Genomic DNA, 24,204 nt, shown 5'->3' on the forward strand with positions numbered 1-24,204 from the left:
TAGACATCTTAACTTACTCTTACATTGACATTATGCTTTTTTGACAGACTGAACTAAGGGCATCTTCAATAGTGGGTTAAAGAAAAGCTTTTTCTAAAAAAAAAAGTCTTTATAAAGGTTGATATCATTGGGTACAAAGGCTTCTTTGATGAATAGGTTGACAATCCTCAACCTTTTGATCAAAAACTTTTTTTCTTGTTTAGTGGTAAAAAAAGCTTTAGAAAAAGTTTTTCCATTGCAAAAATGACTTTTTAATAGGTTGAAGATGGTGGATAATTAGATGGCAAAATAAAAAAAAACTTTTAAAAGTTTTTTACCATTGTAGATGCTCTAAGGCCAACCCAAACATAACTAAAAACTCGACACATATCAAGATGAACTATCCCTTTTAGTGTCATAGTATTGCATTTATGGATTCTATATCGAGTGTAATCATTATCTTCGTATACTAGTTACTAGATTCTATCATGGTATATGTAACAAATAGATCATAGAAGATATTGATACATATATGATTTGTTTTAAGATAAATATAGATAAACTAACTTTGCACAAGAAACATGTCAGCAAACTAATCATGATCGTTTGTACCCAAAACAACTAATATACGAAACTCGAAATAAAAATTTACATGTAAAATATCTGGTTATATACGGAGCAACAAATGATAAAGACAATCTCACAAAATATAGGGGAGGGCTAGAAAGTATAAATAAATTATATAAATTATATGTAAATTAGACATAGTAGTGGAGAAGATGAGAATAATACCTGATAAGAATACTATTGGCAATATTGTTATGCCAGGACGTGGAGTCATGGATATATAATATAAGAGAAAATTTCATTACATCATCCTGGGGTATGTCGTTTTATCAAGTTTCACCCTCGTACTTTTTTTATTATTATTAGATCACCCTGTGGTGACTTTTTGTATCATTAAAAACCCCTCATTCTAACGTCTGTTAATGTGTTTCCGTTAACCTTCTCATGTGCATTGCACATGAGGGTATTTTCGTCTTTTTACTATCTTCTTCCCCAAAACCCTTTTCCCCTTTCATTTTCCAGATCCAATTCCACAGTTCTATCGATCTATACATATAATCCAAATCAAATCCAAAAACAATACTAACTACAGTAAAACCTCTATAAATTAATAATGTCGGAACCGAGGTTTTTTATAAATTTTCGAGATATTATTATATCGATAAATTAATCAATTATTAATTTAAAAATATTCATATGTGACCTTTAAGATGTACTACTGTAAAAGGTTTTGTCGTAAGATTTTGAAAGGTTATGAGATGGACATTTTTCTCCAGAAAAGATTAATGTTTTAGATGCTATCAATTTGGATGTCTCAGTTTGGAGAAATGTGAAACAAGAGTCCATCGCAAATTGTTCTCGACACTGTAAAATTCGTTCGACAAATATAACCGAATCAAGTGATTTAAAAACGATGTAAATTCTGTAGAAGATATTGGTGAGCTTGATAACTTGATTATAGGTATGCATTATCACCACACAATGGATGTGAATAAGTTGTTGGATTATCCTGGTGAATATAATGAATGTTACGAGGTTCAAAGAATTGAAGAAATTGTGGTGGATTCGTTCTAAACCCGGTTGATGACGAAGTTGAGGATGATTCAATAGCTTTGGAACCGATCACTCAAAAAGAAGCATTACAAGTGGCAACAACACTTTACAACTTTTTTGTTGCAATACGAGAAGACAATGACTCAACTCATAAATGCGATAGAGAAAATTTAAAGATGAACTCAATTTATATTCCAAGTTCCAAAAAAACAAGTTATTATAGATTATTTTTTACTAGACAATATTAGAATATTAAAAAATTTAAGGAATTATTAATTTATAGTTTTATTGGGACTAATATATTTACATTGGGGTTTTAAAAAAATTATTATCTTATTATTTTATTGATTAGGGTCCAATTTTATACTAGTCCCAAATTGGAACCAGACAAATTATTAATTTTATCAAAATTATTAATTTATTTAGTATTAAATTATAAAAGTTCTACTGTATTACTTTCATAAAATTCCAAATCAAAGCCAACTAACACTATTCCATTTCATACATATACAATCATACATACATACAAACTTAATTACATTACAAATTAGTATGATAATATCACTTAAAATACAAAAAAAAAAAAAAAAATCTGAAATTCAAACAAAATCCACTAAAGTTCTTAAAATAAAACCTTTAAACAAAACCCAGATCTATATATATAGACTATGTTTGAGAAACAAATAGATGTCAAGGTCTGGGGATACCTCTAGCCAAAATACATTTGTCATCGGAGCTCAATTTCCAACCATCGTCCTTATCCCGCCGTCATGAACGTCATCATCCCAAATGTATTTCTTTTCTGCCACCATCTTCTCTATCCCACCGCCTTTATCCCGTCTATGCCATCATTCCGACAACACCATAATCAAACCCGCAACCATCATTCCCACACCACCACCACCGGTTTATCTAAATCAATTCAACTCAAATAACTTTGATTACCCTTTTTAACAAGATTAATAACTTACATGGTTTTTTTCAAGATTTAGGAAACTTTAAAATAGGAAAGCTTCCTAACCGGAAGAAGGGGGTGGCGTGAGAGAGTAGCTGATGAGAATTTAGTTTTTTCAGTAAGTTTATGTATCACTATGATGATATGTATCAATGAGAGGGGTAGGTATATAGCTATGATGATGGGGTTATAAAAATGAAAGATATATATGTATCACTCTCATATATAGAAAGATAGATCTGATTTTGATGGGGAACATATACAGATATGATGATCGGTTCTTTTGTGTAAAATTTCTGCCGAGGACTTTTGATTTAGTTGTTTGGAATCTTGATTTTGATGGGGAATTTTGATTTTTGATTTAGTTGTTAGGAGTTGGAGTCTTTCTCAATCACCTCATTTTTTGACGGAAAAAAAGGAAACAAAAAACCGTACAACTTTCCACTCTTCCCCTCTCTTTTCATTTCCTTTCCATCATTTAAAAAAAACTTAACAATGTTTTTTTAATATTTTTCCCTCACTAACCATTTCCTTTCTCTCTAAAAAAACTAAAGAATATAGCGTAAAAGTTTATTTGGTCTTCCTTACTATTTTATACACTACTTATTTTAAGGTCATTAGGCATTGCCTTTTTACTTAAAACATCTACAATAAAGCTTTTTATTATTTAAATAAGTTTTTTTATAAGGTTTTTTTTTTTTTAGAGTGAAGAATAGGTTGACAATCTTTAAGTTATAAATACATATATATATATATATATATAACAACCTCTCTTCTTAATTTTATTATTAATTAAAGAATATTTAAAAGAATTTTTTTATAGCTTTTATTATTGGAACAATAACTTGATCAATTTTTTTTTTTATAAAAAACTTTTGGATAAAACTTAACCATTGGAGATGCCCTTAGTTTATAGCTCCAAAGCTTATCTATATATTATATTAATAAACAAACTACTCTCTCTTATTTCAACTCTTTACCTTTAAAATACTCAAAATACCCTTAATTTTCAACACATTTCTAACTCACACACTAAATCTACCCAATATATATCTAAATATTTTACACCCATATTAATCCAAACTATTTATCTTCTTCATTAATTAATTTTAATATTTTCATCTAAGATCTCTATAATATTCTTAATAAAGTTATTTACAAAAGATACATCTCTTAACCATAATATAACTACACTACCATTTACATCAATTATTTTTAGATTAATAACCATATCGTTACGATCACTCCACTAACACCACCTGTTGCCGCCACCGCTGCCGCATTGTGCGGGTACCTATCTTGTTATTATATATAATATTTAATAAAAAGCCTAACCATTGAAGATGCTTTTAATATAAAGATTTATGGTTCAAAAAAAAGTTATTGATTTATTTAATTGCTTTTACTACTTTTTATACTATTAAATTACATCAAATAATATTACACAATTTTATTCATAAGAATTAAATTTTAATCTCTACTCCAATAAAGGCAATAATAATATATCTATTATATTGAAATCATTTTTACTGCAACAATTTACAACTTTTAACTCACTCTTGTACACGTCCAAAAGTAACACCTCTATCACTCATCACTTGCATTAACAAAACGTTTTGCTGCATCTTTCTTTGATTTTTTGTCACGTATATATATCCATCTATCAACACGTCAACAAGATCACTATTTTACATTTTGTATATATGACAAAATTTCATTATACATTTTCAATTCATTCACCGCCTTTTGATTCATTATCATGGCTATACTCAACCAGAAACCTTATAATTTACCTTTGCAACAACAACGAAATTCGTGGTGGAATACAAGGGAAACTACATATAGTGGTAACGTTGTTACAAGGTTTGGTGTTCGAAAGATGATCGGGGCTAAGTATAAGTTAGTAATGAATTGTGAAGTTACGCTAGACGAATGTAGAACTTATGATGATGATGATGATGATGATGATGATGATGATGATGATGATGATGATGATGATGATGAGAGTGGACGGAAGAACGATGATAAGTTTGTTGAGATGATGAGGGAAGCTTGGCCTTATTTTAAGGCATATAGAGGACGAACATTTGTTGTAGTCTTGTGTGCTGAAGTTGTTGAGAGTAACAACTTGAGGGCTATTCTGGAGGTAACTAACTATATTACTCATTATTTGATTAAATAATTATGTATAAATAATTAACTAAAAATTTTTTTTAATAAATCATATGATCATATCAATCAGACTTTTCAAAATCGTTTTGTCACGAGTCATATAAAAGGTATTTATATTTTTATATTACCAATTTCTTGCAATTTATTAGATTATATATGAATAATTCAAATAGTTTTGGTTATAAGTTTTTTAAAACTTTTGACTTAAGTTTTCACATTGTATCATATTTCATTTTGTAAACAATTTATTTTGTAGTTGAAATATTTAAGATTTTGAATACATAACTTAATATATGTGACAATATTAGGCGTAGAATTTTCTAATTAATAAAACTCTTAGAAGGGAAAAAAAATAATATTGGATAAGAGAAAAAAGAGAAAGAGATTATATACATAAAATACATTTATGAGTTGAAAGAAAAATTTAGAAAACCTAAAATAAAGAGATAACTAAATATGTGAGTTAGAAGAAAAGAAAGGAAATTAAGAAAAAATAGCTTACAATTATATCATTTTTTAAATACAAAGAATGTTTTCAAGTAAATTTTTTTGGAATACAAGTGCATATATTTTCTTTTGAGTTGTTCTCCTATTTAGTTTAAAAATACTAATGTAATATGGTCAACTCTTTACAAAATACTATACTTTTTATAAGTTTTACTTTGACTTTTTTCAGATAGTGATAAAAAAAATCCATTCAATTCCACCCCAATTTTTATAAACCAAATTAACTCAATAATACAAATTTCATAAAAGAAAAAAGCCCCATCAAATTTATTATTTTTGTCTATTCCCATTTTGTGCTTTAAAAATTTGTATCTTTGACTCTATAGGTCAACATCTTGTTTGATTATCGTGCACAATCCAATAAGTTATTTTTTTTTATTTTTTCAAAACCCATCAATTTAAGGTCATTTTCATTTTATTTTAATAAAAAAATTTCAACCTTTTTAGAGGTGTTTCTAGATTAATGTTGTTTAGATGATGAAAATTCAACCCCTCTTAGTTGTAGCGACATCAATTTGCTCAAGCATATCAACCACCTCATCAACAAATCAATAAACTGTTCTAGCAAATTGAACCAACATACTCAACTCATTTTACTTTCAACCCAACATACCGAAACTCAGTTTGTCCATGTCACATCATCATTCATATTTTATACGCTTTTAAACGGTTAAAGAGTGAAAAATCAAAAAAGGTTACAAGAATCTAGGCCCATTGCACATTGTGAAAACTGTGTGTAAATTGAATAGCAAACTGATCAAACATGAAACAAACTATATCTCGGTATGCAAACTGAAAACAAATTCATCATTGGAGTAACCTTGAATGACGTTATATTATGGTGGTTGGTGGAGGTGAAAAGTGTCTTTTCCCAATTTGTTAATTTGTGAATTCCAAGTCTGGGTTAAACAACTTTTTATTGTTTTCGATTTTTCAATTCTATTTTCCATCTTCCCTCCTCCCCATCCCACACATCTCTGACATATTTTATAAAATGTAAATAGCATATTGTAAATACGTGTTTTTATGTTTTTCATCTGTTTTTCAAAAATTGAAAATCGTTTTCATTTTCTAAAAAATTAAAAATTGAAAAACTAAAAACATTTTTCATAAATAAATACACCCTAAGATTTTGTATTTGGTTTTAAAAGCATACAAGATTTTGTATCTAGATCACAAAAAAAAAAAAAATTATGTAAATAGAAACCATTTTTTTAGAACATATAAAAAGAATATGTGTAGATCGATGGAAGATTTAAGAAGGATGTAATGACTTTTCTTTCTTAATATTCAATACTATTATACGGTGGTTCCATACCCACAGGCCACATCCTACATTCTTTTGGAAGGAGGTCTGACCCAACAACGAACAACCCCCTTTTCTTTCCTTCATATTTTTGTTTCTTTAATATTGTCTTTTTGATTTTTTTTAAGGATAGAAAAAGCGAAGGATTATTTTATTTTATTTTTTTATTTTTGAGATTTCTTTTAAAAGGAAAAAAAAGTAAAGGATAGGAAAGAGAAGCTAATGGTATTTAATCCAAATATTTTCATGCAAATATCAATTTGATTTGAAAGGAAAAATCTTTACTTTTATGTATAATTACCTAGCTACCTCTTTAACCAACAACCAACGGTTCCATATATTATATATAGAAAGGACATAGTTGTAAAACTATATATTTTTTTTCTTTTCCTTCTAACTCGAGAATGTAATTAACTTTTTTTTTCTCTTTTTTTTTACTCAACACTGTTATCTATTTACATAATTTCTTTTCTTTTCCTTTTCTTTCCTTTCATATTAATTCCAATCCAATCACTTCTTTTCTTTTTTATTTTTATATTCAAGATTGTAGTTAGAAATGGTTTCGCAACTCACTGGAATAGCATAGGACCTAGAACTTTTTATTTATTAAAATTCTAAGAATTGGTTTCGCAACTCATTAGAAAAACATAGTTTTAGTTTCTAGATAAAAATTTTAAATCTAGCCTAACGGTATTTGTATTAGTTGATAAGATATATACATAAGACGAACTCAATGTAGTGCATGCAAATGCAGGATATATCCCTTCTTCATGGTCTCAGAATAAAATTTGTGCTTGTTCTAGGGACACACATGCAGATCGACAAACTGTTAGCAGAAAAGGGTTAGTTGAACCTGAACTCTTTTCATTGTGATCAGTAAGAATAATCCTGAAAAATGAAGTACTCGTCATCAAGGCCATTAAAAGTTGCTAAAACAGTTGATAAATGCTATGTTAAATGCATACTGCAGGATGTGACACCAAGTATGTTGAAAGATACAGAGTGACCGACTCTCATGCTCTCAAGGCAGCATTGGATTCAGCCGGGAAAATTTATATGATGATTCAAGCAAAGCTGTTCCCAAGGCCCTCTTTATGCAGCATCCGTAGACATGGGGACAGTAGTCGTTGGCATGAAAGTGTTAGTGTTTCTAGTGGTAACTTTCTTGCAGCCAGGGTAAAAATATTAAATATCTTTAGCTTTTTTGTGACATGGGTGATGCTTTTTTGCAATAAGATAGCAACTTTTGTTTACTGAAATGGTGCAGAAAAGAGGAATCGTTGAAGGTATTGATTATGGAGCCACAGGAGAAGTAAAGAAAATAGACGTTTCTCATATCCGTGAGAGGCTGAATAGTGACTCTATTGTGATCTTAAGTAACCTTGGATATTCCACTGGAGATGTGTTAAATTGCAAGTATGCTCTATGACTATACTAATAGGTACTCATGTTACTAATGGGACATAACCAGGTGACAATAAAAGAGGATTATAGGACACAATGTTTATGACCATCTATGGTCAGCATCATTGAAACATAACTGACCATGTGTATGAACATATCTATAAGGTAAGTATCTATACAATCGTTTTGCATATTAATGCTACTTACCTGCAATGATGCAGCACATATGAAGTTGCTACAGCTTGTGCATTGGCTCTTAATGCAGAGAAGCTTATCTGTGTTATAGACGATCCAATATTGGATGAAATGGGTCGTCTCATTAGGTTTTTGACTCTTGAAGATGCAGATAGGCTAATCCGCAAATGAGCCAAGCAAAGTGAGATAGCTGCAAGTTATATAAAAATCGTCGGTAAAGAAGACAGTGTTAGTATTCATCCTACTTATAGTACATCTAATGGATATGGACGAAGCTCAGGAAATGGGTGTGCTGCAACATTTCAGAACGGAGTTGGATTTAACCATGGGAATGGTTTTGCCATTGGTGGCCAAGAGAGGCTAAGTAGATCAAATGGCAACCTCTCAGAATTGGCTGCTGCAACTTTTGTGTGCAGAGTAAGTCTTTAAAACACAAAAGAATCCCATGTAATCTACTCCTGAATATCCTTGAAAGTAGGCGCTATCATCAATTTAATTTTATCATGAAGGATCTTGCATGACACTGCAGGGAGGTGTCCAGAGGGTTCATCTACTAGATGGGGATATAGCTTGAGTGCTATTGAAGGAATTATATCAAAGAGATGGAGTTGGAACAATGGTGGCCAGGTATGCGAATTTATATAGGGAACGTCTTTTTTTAAGTTATAATAACATCTTGAAAGAATGTGCATAGAGATTGTCTAGTTGCAACAAAGTGCAGAATGACATTAAATTGGAAATCATATTTATGTTACTTTTTAGTGACCTCTACAAAGGTACAAGAACGGCTAAGGTGACCGATCTATCAGCAATAAGAGAAATTCTAAAACCTTTAGAAGATTCAGGCACTTTGATTGGGAGGACAGAAGAGGAGGTTTGGACTTTGGACTAGTGATTCTTTATGTGATTTGTACCACTACCTACATCAATTTATTGTTCAATGACTTGATACTAATTTTGTAGCTGCTTAATGCATTGGACTTGTTCGTTGTTGTTGAAAGAGAGGGCCATATTATTGCATGTGCTGCTCTGTTTCCATTCTACAAGGACCAGTGTGGAGAGGTTGCTGCTATTGTTGTTTCTCCCGACTGTTGTGGACAAGGACAGGGTGATAAATTACTCGGTATAACCATTAAACCTGGTTTTTCTAAACATATAAAAGTCTTTGTGTGGGCTATTAGGTGTTCTCATATGATCTTCATTCGTTTTAGATCCAAAACATAACCCGAGTTCGAGTTTTTTTGAGGGAAGAAAAGAAAGGAATACAAATGATTTCATAATAATTTGTCTTCTTGAGTTTTTTTAATAGAAGGAAAGGAAAAGAAATGAAATGAAATAGATGGATTTTTTAGTTGATTTTGTTCCCAATTTTTTTTTCCCAAATATGGGATGATTTGGAAGGATATCTTCTCTCCCATTCTCATCTCTTCCATTCATTTCATTTCTTTTAATTTAGAACTAGAGAACACGCTTCCTGCCACATGGATGAAAATTATTAAAAAGAAACGCAAAATACACACTTCCAACCCAAGCCTGCCATCGGGTTAGACATTGATCAGATTAGCTAGTCTTGTCTGATATATTAACTAATGGTTAATATTAATCCTCACAAAAATTAGAAAACTGTAATCAAGTTCATATGCATTTTGTTAGCATTACTATATGTAGATTATGCATAATTGCATATACTCTGCAGCTAATATGTTAACTACTTGTTATTGGTTGTGGCTTATGTTTTACTAAGTGTTGACGGTAGGGCCTTGTTGCAAACTTGCAGAATACTTGGAGAAGAAAGCATCTTCTATTGGACTACAAAGGCTTTTCTTGCTTACAACTCGCACTGCAGATTGGTAAAGCGTCTGTTTAGAACTTCTATACCTCAAATGCAAAAAAATAAAATAAATAAAAAATTAATAAGAAAAAGGGAAAAAAAAAACACTCCAAACACAAGTACACAACCATTGTACTATAATTTCTTGTTGACGTTGTACAGCAATATGTTAAAATTTCTCTTATCGTGGATTATTGGCTGCACTTAAAGGTACTTGACAGTACATGACTATGTTGCTGCTACTATATTTCACTAGGCTAATTGAGTTTATATATTTTTGCATTTAACAATTAAGTTGACAATGTTGAATATGAAGCTTAAGGCTTTGTTGACAATCATGAATAGGCTTTGTTCTGAAGAATATTTGTCTGGGCAGGTTCGTAAGGCGTGGCTTTTCGGAGTGCTCAATTGAATTTATACCAGATGAAAGAAGAAAAACGATAAATATATCCCGCAGATCTAAGTACTATATGAAACATCTGCTACCAGATAATAGCGGAATGTGCGTTGATAGCGATTTGCAGAATAAGTGTCGATAGCTTTTATGTAATGTTTTTTACTAACGTACAGTTCATCTTCTCAAATATCACTTTTTTTTATTTTCTTTTTTCAAATGAATCTTGGCATTCTTTGGGTGTTTACTTTTACCAACACAATCAACATAGATTATCAAGCATAAAACCATACAATCATGGATGGAAACTGATTCAGGTGCTAATGTGACTTGATTTATGCCAATGATGTTACACGAACGAAAAATGTGTTTAAAAGTATATATGTTTTGTACCATGATTTGCCGTACAAAGTGCAAAGAAATTAGGAAAAATACACCAAACAGTCTGATTTATTAAAATCAAAGAAGGCTATTCCAGCACCAAAACACAAGCTCAGACTTGATTTGTTCATCAATTCTCTTGTGTTTTTGGTAGTCCCTTCCATTTGAAGTTGTCAGCATATGCCTTTGCCTGCATTAGAAATATATGTCAAATTATACAAAAGGGGGTGCCCATTAGGGATAATAGATATGAAGCCGAAACAGGAGTGCAACTCTACCAACAATATTCTACCAATCAAAGACAATTTTTAATTAACCATCTTTATGCTCCAGGCCAGTATAAAGGCGGCAAAAAAGAAAAATCACTCGGTTTGGGGTAGCAGGCGATTTTCAAGTGTTGATCACAAGGAGCCAATATAGGTAAACCCTCTAATAGCTTTTTGGCAGTGTTCATTTAATATGATTATAAGATTTATATCATTTATACATGAAACAATTGAATAATAATATAGTATGATCAAAATAAAATGACTCGGGGGGTTATAAGAATTTAAATACACTTCACACAAAGTTCAACTTGTTTAACAAGATTGACCAGTTTGACCCATTTCCTTTAGATTTTCCGTTTTTACCTGTGTGACACACAAAACTGATTAATTTGTTTTAATATAAGCCGGATGAAATTCCTACCTGTAGCATTGTAGACCAACTTAACATGTACCATTGTACCAGGCAAATGTCAAAAAGGATGTCATATAATTGGAGATAAACAAACTATGCGACTTATCCATCATTCCAAATAAGATTATAAATGAAGCTACTAGAGTTGGTGTTGAAAGTCAAACCTTTAGAAGGGGTGAGTGGTGCTTCTTAACCTGCGAATAAGAACGAATTAAAAGATTTAAGAAATAAGCAAACTGAGGTAATAATTACAGATGGTACCAACTAGAACCATAACATGGCTAGTCATGTTTAACTTAACTTGAGAGGATCCTAACCCTTTACAAACCTAGTGAAATTAGGGTATTCAAAAGGAAAAAGCAATAATATGCATATACAGTTCTCACCGTATAGTCCCAACCATGTCTTTCTGCAAATGCTTTTGCATCTTCTTCACTAGTGAAGCTGAGTGCAGCGTCGCCAACGTTCGCATACGGATCCCCAGTGGATGTCCATCCCATCAAAGGATTTTCCCATCTACATCATATGTACCAAAATGTCTTTCGTCATTACTGTCCCACTAACAAGTTTAAGATTTTAGTTTCAGACATGCACCCGCTTATATTGAAGCAAATCATGCATGAGATACACATAGCAGTCTCAATCCATTTATAAGTAAACAAATTGATCTGGGTCATACTTAATCTATCATGGGTCAACTAGAATAACATTAAAAGTTTTAGCATTAATAAAAACAGTGCAAATGGGTTAGATATATCAAAAGTCACCCAAACTGTATCTATATGCATAAAAACAACCTCACTAAGTTTAATTTAAATAAAGAAATTCACTTGTAAGTTTTTCTAATCACATTTAACACCATAAAGTTTATGAAGTTAAAAACGTGCCCACAGGTTAACCCAACCTGGGTATTTCAAGTTTCAAAAATTACTAAAAGATAACCCAATTAGGTCAGTTCCACTAAGCAGCCTTTTGGGTAGCTCTAGCAATACGACGCACCATCTAGAAACAAATGAAGACATTTTTCAGAAAAGAACTTCAAAGCAAGCTTATCGGGTTTCTTTTGACTCCACTATACACATAATACGAACGGCGGAAGTATAATCGTTTAGAGTAATATTGCAGTCCCAAACATTCAGAGTAATAACAGTGATAAAATACTTTGGGCTACAACCACAGATCAAAAGATGAATTTCTCAACTAACCAAGCTTGGGGTGACATTAGAGACACCTGGTCTACTGTGCAGTGGAGTCAAGTTATTTGGTATAATCAACTTATCCCAAAACATGCTTTTATCTTTTGGTTGGCAATTCAGGGTAAGTTGATGACTCAAGACTGAATGAAGAAATGGCACACTGCACACTAATGGCATTTTGCAATGCAGTTTATGTAAGCTTACTGCTGATAGTCACGAGCATCTTTTTTTTAATTGTCCATATGCAAAGAATGTTCGGAATGAAATGCAGAAACTAACTTGCATTATGGATACTCAAACGCATCTGAAGGATTTGGTGAGTGTGGCTGCTAATCAGAAACCTATGAATAGCATTGGGGTGGTAGTCAATAAGCTTGTACTTGCTGCTGTTGTATATTACATTTGGCAGGAAAGGAACTTCAGGATTCTTAGGAAAGAAGAAAGAAATGAGGAAACACTTTGCAAAGTCATAAGAGATATTATTAGAAATAAGATGATGACTCTTACAAGTTAAGCAGTCGGTGAATGTAATAACGATGGCCTCCAAATGGAAGCTTTATTGGATGAATGGTTCTTTGACTGCAATGCGATGTCTTTAGGTTGGTGGCTGGTTATATATATTTCAGATGATGTGTTGGATGAATGAGACCCTGATGATCCTAGCATGGGGAATTGGTCATAGTAGGTATGTGCATTGTCTTGTTTAGTGTATATGTAAATGGGAATAGAGAGTGGTAGAAGATGACACTTCTTGGTCCCATTCTAGCACTAATCTAGATGTGTGATTTCTGTTTGGTTTGTATACATTGTATCTAGTTGTTATGTGTATTACTCTTTTAAGTAGTTGTTATAGAGGTTGATTGTCTATTGTTTAGAATAGGAGAGTTGTATAGTACTCAGGGATACCCCTTTGGCCTTGTATTTGCTTGTAAATATTCTTTTTGGTTATTAATACAAATTCACTTTTATAATTAAAGTATTATCGTTTACGTATCAAGCTCATAAAGATAGATTACGCATCATAATAACCGAATAGGAGGGTAAAACAATAAATAAATAAAATGTAGTAAGAAACATATACTTTTGTGTGGATAAGAAATTGATCTTCCACTTTCCAACTTTACCAGCTCCTTGCTGTGACGCTGTTCGAGCAGGCGAATATATAAGAACCTGCCATTCATCAAATTTAACTAAAAATCTACAACAAATGTAAAAACAAAAAATAAAAGCAACATTTTTGGTCAAAAGGCATATACGACAACAATAGAAATGATGACTAAGAAAACCCTAGATTTGTAATCAAGTACTGAATCAAAAGAAAGAAAATTTAAATGATATATACATATATATATAGATATAGAAGATGAAAGTAAGTAAGATACCCTGCATTTAAGATTTTCATTGGGCATACCGGAAACAGTGCCGATCTCACCGGATTTGTATTCAACTGATAAAGAAGATTCTGGGGCTATTGATTATAAATGTAACATTCGAGAAATTTGACTTCTGTTGACCCGTTAGTTTTGTCTACATTTGATTAATGATGATCATTTACTCTATATATGATCGAGTTTGGCTATGATTTAATTGTGTTGAAGGTGAATATGCATTTGTATACCCTATATATATATATATAATGATCGTTTTTAGTCAAGTTGTGTTTGCATGATATTCGAGGTGTTTTATGAGATCGAATGGTCGTTAATGTAATGGTCGATTGCTAACTTGTGGTGTAACTAGATTGAGTAGGTAAATGAACTATCCATGGGTCAACCCATATCCTAGACCCATACCCATGACCCAACCAAAGTCTTACACCTCTCACCCTCCTAACCATCCACTCATTTCTTACATCTCTCTCTCACTCTCTCATTTATTTCTCTCCCAAATTTCCCATCTACCATCCAAGATCATCATAAATTCACCATTTAATCCCAAAATTTTGTGTTGTTGATGTTAAAATAACCTAGTCATACAACCCTAGTAATAATGATCATCCAATATCCAAGAATTTCCAAGTTTTAAGGTGTTCATCTAAGTTTGAGCCCTAAATCCGAATTTGAGGTTGTAGGAAGAAATGGTAAGTGTTTTATAGCTTGAAATGTTCCTTGTACATTGTAGAATACTTCCCCGTTATAAATCTAAACTTGTGGTGGTCGATTTGGGGCGTAATATGTGTGTTTTAGCTCAAAAATGTGTTGTGAGTCATATCTAATGATTTTGGAAGTGGGTTTGTGTAAAAACTTGTTTCTCATGTGTGATTATACTTGAAATGAGTTGTGGTAAAGTTTGGAACTTTGATTTGAGGTTTAACTTGGTCAATTTTAGTGTCAAAACCCGTTTTGAGCAAGAACATGCCCAGGTGTGCCACATTGAATATGCATGTGCCACAGTTTTTGTGTAAATTCCGAACAGGGTCAAATATGTGTCACATGCATGTGTGCATGTGCCACATAATTGACAAAAATCCAAAATAGCTAAATATGTGCCACATGCAGTAATGCATGTGCCACAGTTTTTGTGTAAAGTCTCAACAGAGTCAAATATGCGCTACATGCATGTATGCATGTGCCACATATTTGCCCAAACATCTGAAAAAGCCAAATATGTGCCACATGCATTTCCTGCTTGCCACATATTTGCTAATTCTGTATATTTTGTGTTCTAAAGTGTCTCATCCTTAGTTGCTTAACCCAAACTCATTCTTATATCTTAATGATCCTTAACAAGGCGCGTGTAACACTTTGATTTTTCTCCGTCAAGATTTAGTGTCAAACCTCAACTCGTGTTTAACCAAAACATTTATATCTTTAACCAAATATTCTAAATCCATCTTATAAACCATTCTTGGGGTTGTGGCATAGTGTAGGATATAATGTGACAATAAGATGTTGATGTAATAGGTTTGTGATCGTTGTGCTCCCCGCTCACCCGCTTAAGCTCATTCTAACAACTTCTAAAGCTAAGGTGAGTTCGTAGCCCCTTTTCTCTATATGATTTTGGGGTGGAAAGTGTACAACGTGTTTACTCGTTTTGTTGATCGTTATGTGTTCGTTTAATTGTGAATCAAGGTTGCATGAATGATTGGCTATTTTATCAAGGCTATGTGTTTGTTTGTTTTGTGAATCGAGGTTGTATGAATGTTTGGCTAGTTATCAAGGTTATGTGTTTGTTTGCTTTGTGAATCAAGGTCGTATGATTGTTTGGCTAGTTTATCAAGGTTATGTGCTCGTTTGGATTGTGAATCAAGGTTGTGTGATTGTATATGTTCGTATCAAGGTTATGAGGTTCATTAAATGATCCAATCAAGGTTTCAAGGCTTGGTGATCGTTTAACGATCCCAATTATGAGATCATTTAATGACCCAATCAAGGTTTCAAGGTGTGTGATCGTTTATTGATCCAAATCAAGGTTTCAAGGTTTTATGATCATTTAATGATCTAATTATGTTCGTATCAAGGTTAAACGGTTGTTATCCCGACACTTGGTTCTTATAGTCAAAACCTACGAACTCACCAACTTTATGTTGACGCATTTTAGTACACTTTTCATGTAATCAAGTGAATCAAAGACGTGATAGATGATTGCATTGCATGTGATAGGATTGAGCTTGGACTTTTATGGATCCGTGATTCATTGCACCCGTTCATGGGTTATGCCTAGGATCGTTAGCCATCATTGAACTATTTTCTGTAAACTATTGATGGTGTTGTGCTCCTCGTGCATTATTTGATCCGAAACTTGTAATCGTATTTGAATTATGTATGGATTGCTCTAATCCTTGAATGCATTTAGTCGTCTCTACTTAATTTCCATGTCGTGCTGAGCTTTTCTATTAATGCCCCATGTTTCCGCCTAGTTGGGATGTTACAATAAATCTATGTGATTGGCTGCCCATACGACGGAGAGAGCAGCTCGCCATTTCTTTTTTTCTTTTTCCCGACCAGAGAGATGTTTTGGGGGTTTCAGGCTGGCTCCCTGGCTTATTGATCTTTTAGCCAATTTGCTTTTTGACCCCGTGTTACCAAAAACATTGTGTTTGGTTTGGCCTTTTTTTTTTTTTTAAAAAAAACGGCATTCTACTCTACTCTTGCTCTTAAATTACATGTATATCCGAGAAAAAAAATTAAGACTCTCGAAAAATTCCTATTAATCCACCCTCACAAATGTGGAAAGTGAGACTCGAACCCAAATGGATCCGACCTTACTGATTGGCCGCCAACCCCATTGTGTTTGGTTAGCTTATTGCTTAGTAACAGCTTATTGCTTTAGACTGTACTTATAGTCCTGTGGGGAAATAGTTGTATTTGGTACTTTGGTTAGCTACTTGTATTCTAACAATTTTAGTATCGAAAAGCTAATACGAGTAACTAATAAGCGAGCTTTCATTTGCTTCTCAAATTTATGGTCTTTTAAGGTTTTAAAATGCTAACAAACATAAATTATATGAATTCAATAAAATTCAATAAAATAATAAATTATCAAAGCTACCCCAAAACACCCCCTTCTTAAATGGGTTTTAGCTCAATTGGTGGATATATAGCCTATTATTTCTTTCTGCCAAATTTTTTTTTTTTAATCACCAGACTACGTTTAACGCCACTTTGTAATAAAAACAATCAAGAATCTAAACAAAAACCAGGTCGAATCAAGTCAAAAACAAAATAATTTTATTTCGAGCTAATCATGGTGTTAAGTTATTTTTCCTTTCTCTTGTTAAGCTTGAGACATGGCTTCTACCTTGTCACATACTTTGTTATCATAGGTTTAAGCTTCCTATCACTTGTAATTTAATCACATTATTGGTATTTGACCGTTTACAGAAGATTAGAATAATATATGATCAGGTGACATGAGTTATGAGTACACACAAAGGTTCTCCCAACTACAGAAAATTAACTTAAATCAATTTTTAGAGAATAGAAGTTGACTTTTATAAGAAAAGTCAACGCAAAGCCATTGTTGCAGGCAATTTACATGGGGTACAGAGCTTAACAACAGCACACAAGGGTGGAAGAGGCTGGCTTGTTGATGGCGCAAGGGGGATCAGGAAGATACTTCGCTCATAATGCCATAGTGGCCACAGAAAGAGGTTTACAAGATTTCCTATAACTTGGTGATGACTAGTTATTAGTTAAGGTTCACTATTGGTGAAGTTGTATGCTATAAAAAGACTGCAGACTAGATTTGTCAGTTAACAACAACAGATAAACAAGACAGAAACATCAGTAATTTGTCAGTAAAAGACAACAGATAATCATGACAGAAACATCAGTAATGATAACTATTAACAGATTCGAATATATTACATACATGAATCAGAAGAGAATAGTAGCAGATAAACAGAAATAGCAGCAGACCAAATTATCCACTCATTAAAATCTCATCAGTGTATTTGAATAATGTTTAAACTAGTAGTTTTATGGTATGGACTATGCAGCAGCAAATCAGTCTAAACAAAACACATAACCAAAACGATCAAACATACCCGAGAAAGAAAAGAAAAGATTGACATACAAGTGAGCAAGCAAAGATCACAAGCATATAATGTGCCATAGACCAGTGTCCAATGCCTTTTATAAGCCTAAAGGCCCTAGACCAGTTCAGTTTTCAATTGATAAAGTGATACTAAATCAAAAACAAGAACCTATTCAAGAACTGCAACATTGTTTCTCTTTAATATATATCGGCGGACCCTCTATTGCATTTCCCTATTTTGTATGATAATAAATGTATCATTAATAAACTCAAAAAATACGTTGAAAATTAATAATGGAAACAAGATAATTTAAGAGGTTAAGAGCACTTGAATACACTAGAGGCAAGTTTGAACATGTTTGACCAGGTTCACCAATTTTTCCCTACTTTTCCAATTTACCTGTGTGACCCATTGTCATTGTCAGGTATTACACAAAACGAATTGACCATTTTTCATACAAGTGGGATGAAATTACCACCAGTAGTGCTAATCAAACAAATATCATGACACGCCAAAAAAATGCCATCTAAGAGATAAAACCAAAATCTGCAACTTTTCCATCATATACGATTATGTATAAAAGTAGCCATTACAGTTGGTGTTGAGTATCAAACTTTTATAGGGGTGATCGTGCTTCTTAACCTACAAATAAGAATGACTTAGAAGATCAAGTAATACAAAAACTGAAGCAACAATTAAAATCAACTAATAAAAGAAAGCAACAAGCGATGCCAATGACCAAGCCGCCAAATGTACAATATACTGAGACTGGAAATGTAGAAAGTTGCTTATGGTATATGTTAAGGATAAGAAATTCTAGAATCTTATGAGTATTAACTTGAAAAAAAAGAAAGAAAGAACGGGCCCTCATTTAAAAGCAAAGCAGGGTCCTATGTAGGTCTGACTTTTTTCCTTTCGAGACAACATGACCAGTTATGTTGGTCTCAATTCTTAACTTGATGAGGTGGGTGCACATAACGCTAGCTATGGTACAAGAAAGCTTGGCCAAAAATGAGACTGTCATTCCAGAAAGGAAATCTTTAGCAAAGGTGTTATCCTCGATCAATAATATTCATTTTTCAGTTATCACTCAAGTATGCTACACAGTGACTAATTTGCACTTTGCATGAAATTAAAATATCCTATATGGACTTTTTAAATACATAACCTCAGCAGTCAACTTTAAAATAATCAAGATTCATTACCAGAAGCAATTCACATAGTAACGGAATGACGAAAGAAACCAATAAACATTAACCTACAAGTAGACCAATTTCTTTTTTCTTTTCAAGATACTGATGACCACATATGTACAACTAAACCAACATTTGGCTAAAGAGCACTAATTCATAGAACAGGGGCAGGCATGTTTCAAGAAGAAAAGATGCAATGAAAATCCAAATTGCCACATAATTGCAGGCATGTTCAGTACAGTGAAAATTAATCTTAATAGCTGGAAAGTCGACTTTTTCATTGTTATTACTACTATCATAATCAGATAATCCACATGAGTAAGCAGCTGGTAAAATAATTTTTAATTACTTACTGCATAAAAGGTAAGACCATTCCCCAGAGGATCCACGTTTTGGTTTAACAAAGTTGCAAACCAAAACCATCATGATAAACCAATAAAGCACATCTTAACTTATGCCACTAAATCATAGAGAAAAAACATCATTCCCTAGTGAAAAACCATAACCACATCTTAACTTCTGCCACTACAAAATCACATCTTTTTTGGTTGAGGGTTTGTGATTTGGGGGTTTTTTCTGGGGTTTTATTTTGAGGGTGGGAGTGACGAGTGAGTGAAGACAGGGGGTGATTATGTCATTTCGAAATTTTGATTATACCCGGATGTTTATAAAAGTTAGTCAAAAATCCGATTAATTCATTATAATTTTTTTTTTAAAAGGTGAATGCTGCAAAGTACGTATCGTGATTCGAAAGTGAGAGATCTAGCATACATTATCTTAAGCAGGTCCATGTTATAGAGCTCCCTCAGTGTAGAACTGCCTATTTTAAATACCCGATAACATGAAATGCTAGAGCAATAAATGGACTTATTCAAAGGCTAAGTTAGTAGAAAAGTAAACTGGTTCGCAATGAAGTCCGACACAATGTGTTTACTCTCTTTGCTTTTATAACTTTATTTCCTTTTTTTAAGTCATATTTTATCTTTAGATAGAACGTGAAAAGAGACTTCTACACCGTCATGGTAATGATATAGTTGTGTATATTTTAAACTTCGTCATATACCGTCAAGATATTAGGATCTAAAACCGATAAAGAACGATATTAAGTGCTTACTTACTTACTCCTACATTATCATATTAATGAAGGAAATGAAGTCCATAAACTTTGTTTATGTGTTAAATTATTTTATTTTTTTGAAAGGTGTGAATCATTTGCTCGCAATAGGGGATCTAGCTGACGTTGTCTTAACCGGGTCCGCGCTAGAGAGCCCCTCACCCTCAATACCTAGTAGGAGGATAAACTCTCAACTAAACTACCCAAAGACACGACAATTAATTGAGATCAAAGTCCCCCCCCCCCTTCTGCAGGACTCAAACCTGATTCACTGAAGGACTTTATTGTGAAATTCCTTCAAATGCCCTTATCATATCTCGAACTTGAGACCTTCAACATAAAAAAAACTAGTGCTCAACTATTGAGCTATATTGATAATTTTTTTTAAAACATGAAGATAACTAATTAATCATATAATTATATGATATTCTTTTTACAAACCTAAAATTTAGAGAAGACTCTTTTAACACATGTGAAAATTGAAGTCTGTCAATACATTTTCTCATGAAATATCTTGTAAGATTATTATGGAGTATCATTTATCCAAAAGTGAAAAACCTAGTCTGGGCAAACCACCGTTATCTCTACGACTAACGACGTTAAGGTTTTTCCTCAAGTCCCCTAAAAAAAAAACGGACACCAACTAGAAAAGAGAAGGTAGGTTGTAGTTAGGGTTTCACGAAAAAGGATGGTATTTGGTCAGGTAGTAATAGGTCCACCCGGTTCCGGTAAGACCACCTACTGCAACAACATGCAACAGTTTCCCCAACTCATTGGCCGGTAACCTACTCCTACTTATACTCTCTCTTTTTCTTCTTTTATAAAAAACATTTGGATTTAACACACATTTACATTTAAAAGAAAAGGACCCCTAAAACTAAGTATCAATCGCCATGTACAACGTTTTCTTTATAAAAAAAAAGTATTAACCATAACCCTAAGGGCTATGCTTCGCAGAATCCAAAAATTTTATCTTTATTGTTACATATCCTTACATCTATATACAAACAAAAAAAATAGTATTGAACATAGCCTAAGGGCATACCCCTAGGTAAGGACATACATCAAAAATCCTTAGTTTTGGACAAGCTTCAATGGAAAAGGACATCTAAGGACAACTAAGGGCACCCAAAAACACTCTCATTGGAGATAGTCTTAGGGGTTTTATTTTGAGGGTAGCAGACTCGCAGTGAGTGAAGAGAAAGGGGCGATTATATCTAGATGCTAATAAAAATTAGTCAAAAACAAGTATTTTTACCCGGACGATTGACTCGGGAGAAAAAAATTAATTGGAAAAAAAATACAAAAATTAAGAAACTTATACCTGAAAACAAAGTTTGTCTGGCGAATGATAAAAAATCAAAAGTTATATGGCAAAAAAGTAAAATGGAAAATGTAAAAAAATAAAAAAAAGTTTTGTGGTGAAAGTTTAAAAAGTAAAAATTATGTTGTAAAAACTAATAAGGAAATAAAATTTTGATGGAAAGCATTATGTGACAAAAAGAAACTACAGCAAAACTTTGGTATCAAAAGTTAAAAAATATAAACTTCAAAACAAACTCCGTTAAATACCATTTTGTAACTATTGTTAGTTAGCTAAGCAACACTTAACGGTCATTAAATCGTTTAATTATTTTGGATGCTATAGTGGGTTGTACCTATGCTTGAAAACAAACTCCGTTAAATACCTTTTTGTAACTCCCGTTAGTTAGCCAAACAATACTCATCAGACGTTAAATCCGTTAATTATGTTGGATGCTTTAGATGATTGTACCTTATGCTAAAGGGGGTGTACTTTTAGCTACAGTAACACCCCCTCACATTCCAACTATACTTTTTAGTATGTATAAATAATTCGATAATTTCATTTTAAAAGTTAATCTACAAATCTTTTTAAATAAAAAAAAAACTGATCGTGTGGATTTCATTAGATTTGTTTTCTAATCTCATTGTGACACACAAATATTTAAAGATAATTCCAATATCATTTACTAAAAGGAAAAAAAAATTTCTAACTAGCATGAAACCATTGAAACCCGACTTAATAGTGAAATGAATGGTTTTTGGTGAAGTTCGGTACAAATTTATTACTGTTATCGTTTGCTTACAGCTTTGTGAATTAGAAATAACAAAGTGAAAATTGAACAAGAAAATTACGCCCGCATCAAGTCGTAAAAAACCTAGCCAACAAATTTGAATAACATTTGCTATTAAAATTAAGTTTTGAAAAAAAGAGACATAGGAGTTTTAAAAATAAGTTACACAAATATAAGGCTTTTATTTTTATTTTTATTTTTCTTAAATATACCTTTCAATATATAATACTAGTAATTTACAATTTATACACAATATACATTATTTAGGGCATATGAAAAAACCGTATACAAGTGTAGTACAACTATGCCAATTCTTTCATAGAAGGATTGACATGAGAGTTTTGTAATGATGATTTGACTTGCGAATACTCAGGTTCAAGACTTAGCAAACATTAGGTTTTACCATTGATTTGTCGTCGTGCTTAAAACAGACGTGTTGATAGTTTTACACGAATCATGGAGTTAAGTGGATCAGGGGTTCCATGAGTTTGAAATAGTGGCCGAGTAATACATATCATTGACCGTTATAACATTACGAACAAAGTAACTGGATATTATCCGTTTTTAAAAAAACTAAGCGTATATACCAAAACAAAAAAAATTAGCATATACAAATGAGAAGTTATATTCATACTATATCATTTGATAAACATGCGATTATACTATATTAAATACTTTTCCATTATGTTATAATGTGTGTATAGTGTGGTAAACTTATCAAGTTATGTGATACGAATTATCAAATTATGTGATAGGAATATCAATTATCACACCTTTTTGTTTTGCCATTGGGGTGTTAGCCTATAAGGTTTTCCACAATGTTGTTTTCTTAGAGGATTTTGAGTTCTATTCCTACCACATACAAATAAATAACACTGACCCATATAACACACTAGTAAATTTTGAGTCCCGCAATGCGGGACTCAATTTTCGCTTCGAAATGGTTGTGTTGTTTTATGGACTTACGTTAAACCTCCAACCGCTTAATTAAAAATCATTCTCACGGATAAACTTATTTCAAATATTCATTTACTTAATGTCAAAACCACATTAGCTTCCGTCTGAACATTGCGAAATTACAATTATTGTGATTACAATTTGTTACTTATGAAATGTCGATATATATATATATATATTAGCTTCAAACATTTTGCATATGAAATTATATTTATTTAGATGTTAATCATTTTCATACATTAAAAGTTTTTTAATGTAAAAATAATGTACAAATCCCGTGTATAACGCGGGTAATAAGCTAGTTTAAAGTAATACCACAAGCGCATCTAAAAGTTTATAGTATTAAATACATATATTTAGTATGCACAAATAAAAAGGTCGAATGAAAGTTTTCAATATATTAGTCAAAACCACATATAAGAAAGTGTGCAGAAACCAAATAAGGTACATAATATTACAGGATACGACCGTTCAAAAGTTGTGATATACTGTTTGGAAAACTCAAAAGGAAAAAATTGTGAAAAAAAACTAATAAGTAACCCTTAATAGAAAGGCCAAACAGGATGCGATGTGACAAAATCCAAATATTGGTAATGGTACGGGATATAGGCATACAAAAGTTGCAATATATTGTTTGAGAACTCAAGAGGAAAAAGAGTATGCAAAAACCAATAAATAACCCGTAATAAAAAGATCGGATGAGATACGATTTGGCAAAATTTTACAGGTTGTTACGTGGACGAA

The 24,204-nt window shown here is 32.3% G+C and overlaps 1 protein-coding gene and 1 pseudogene across 2 annotated transcripts; one reads left to right on the top strand and one right to left on the bottom strand.

Moving 5' to 3' along the window:
- The first annotated feature begins 4,313 nt into the window (after nt 1–4,313).
- LOC122587891 lies at nt 4,314–10,547 on the top strand (annotated as a pseudogene).
- A 125-nt stretch (nt 10,548–10,672) lies between these two features.
- Nucleotides 10,673–19,905, bottom strand: LOC122586436 (NADH dehydrogenase [ubiquinone] iron-sulfur protein 4, mitochondrial-like). 2 transcript variants are annotated; one of them, XM_043758425.1, is made up of 5 exons: nt 19,647–19,905; nt 13,703–13,791; nt 11,812–11,906; nt 11,590–11,619; nt 10,673–10,934 (listed from the first exon to the last, which is right to left on the bottom strand). In XM_043758425.1, exons 1-5 carry the CDS (start codon nt 19,664–19,666, stop codon nt 10,875–10,877), a joined length of 294 nt encoding a protein of 97 aa, XP_043614360.1. In that variant the 5' UTR covers nt 19,667–19,905; the 3' UTR covers nt 10,673–10,874. The 2 variants fall into 2 exon arrangements, with proteins under 2 accessions (XP_043614360.1, XP_043614359.1); XM_043758424.1 differs by lacking the exon at nt 19,647–19,905 and adding an exon at nt 14,004–14,903 and having other exon boundaries at nt 11,812–11,941.
- Nucleotides 19,906–24,204: the final 4,299 nt, after the last annotated feature.

This window comes from Erigeron canadensis, chromosome 2 (genome assembly GCF_010389155.1).
Source record: "Erigeron canadensis isolate Cc75 chromosome 2, C_canadensis_v1, whole genome shotgun sequence".
Taxonomy (NCBI): domain Eukaryota; kingdom Viridiplantae; phylum Streptophyta; class Magnoliopsida; order Asterales; family Asteraceae; genus Erigeron; species Erigeron canadensis.

Coding starts and splice junctions, on each gene's coding strand:
- LOC122586436 (XM_043758424.1), bottom strand. CDS start 14,030: ATGCCCAATGAAAATCTTAAATGCAGG. Junction 11,942..13,702: donor AATTTCTTATCCACACAAAA/GTATATGTTTCT, acceptor CATATGATGTAG/ATGGGAAAATCCTTTGATGG. Junction 11,620..11,811: donor GACATGGTTGGGACTATACG/GTGAGAACTGTA, acceptor TCTTATTCGCAG/GTTAAGAAGCACCACTCACC.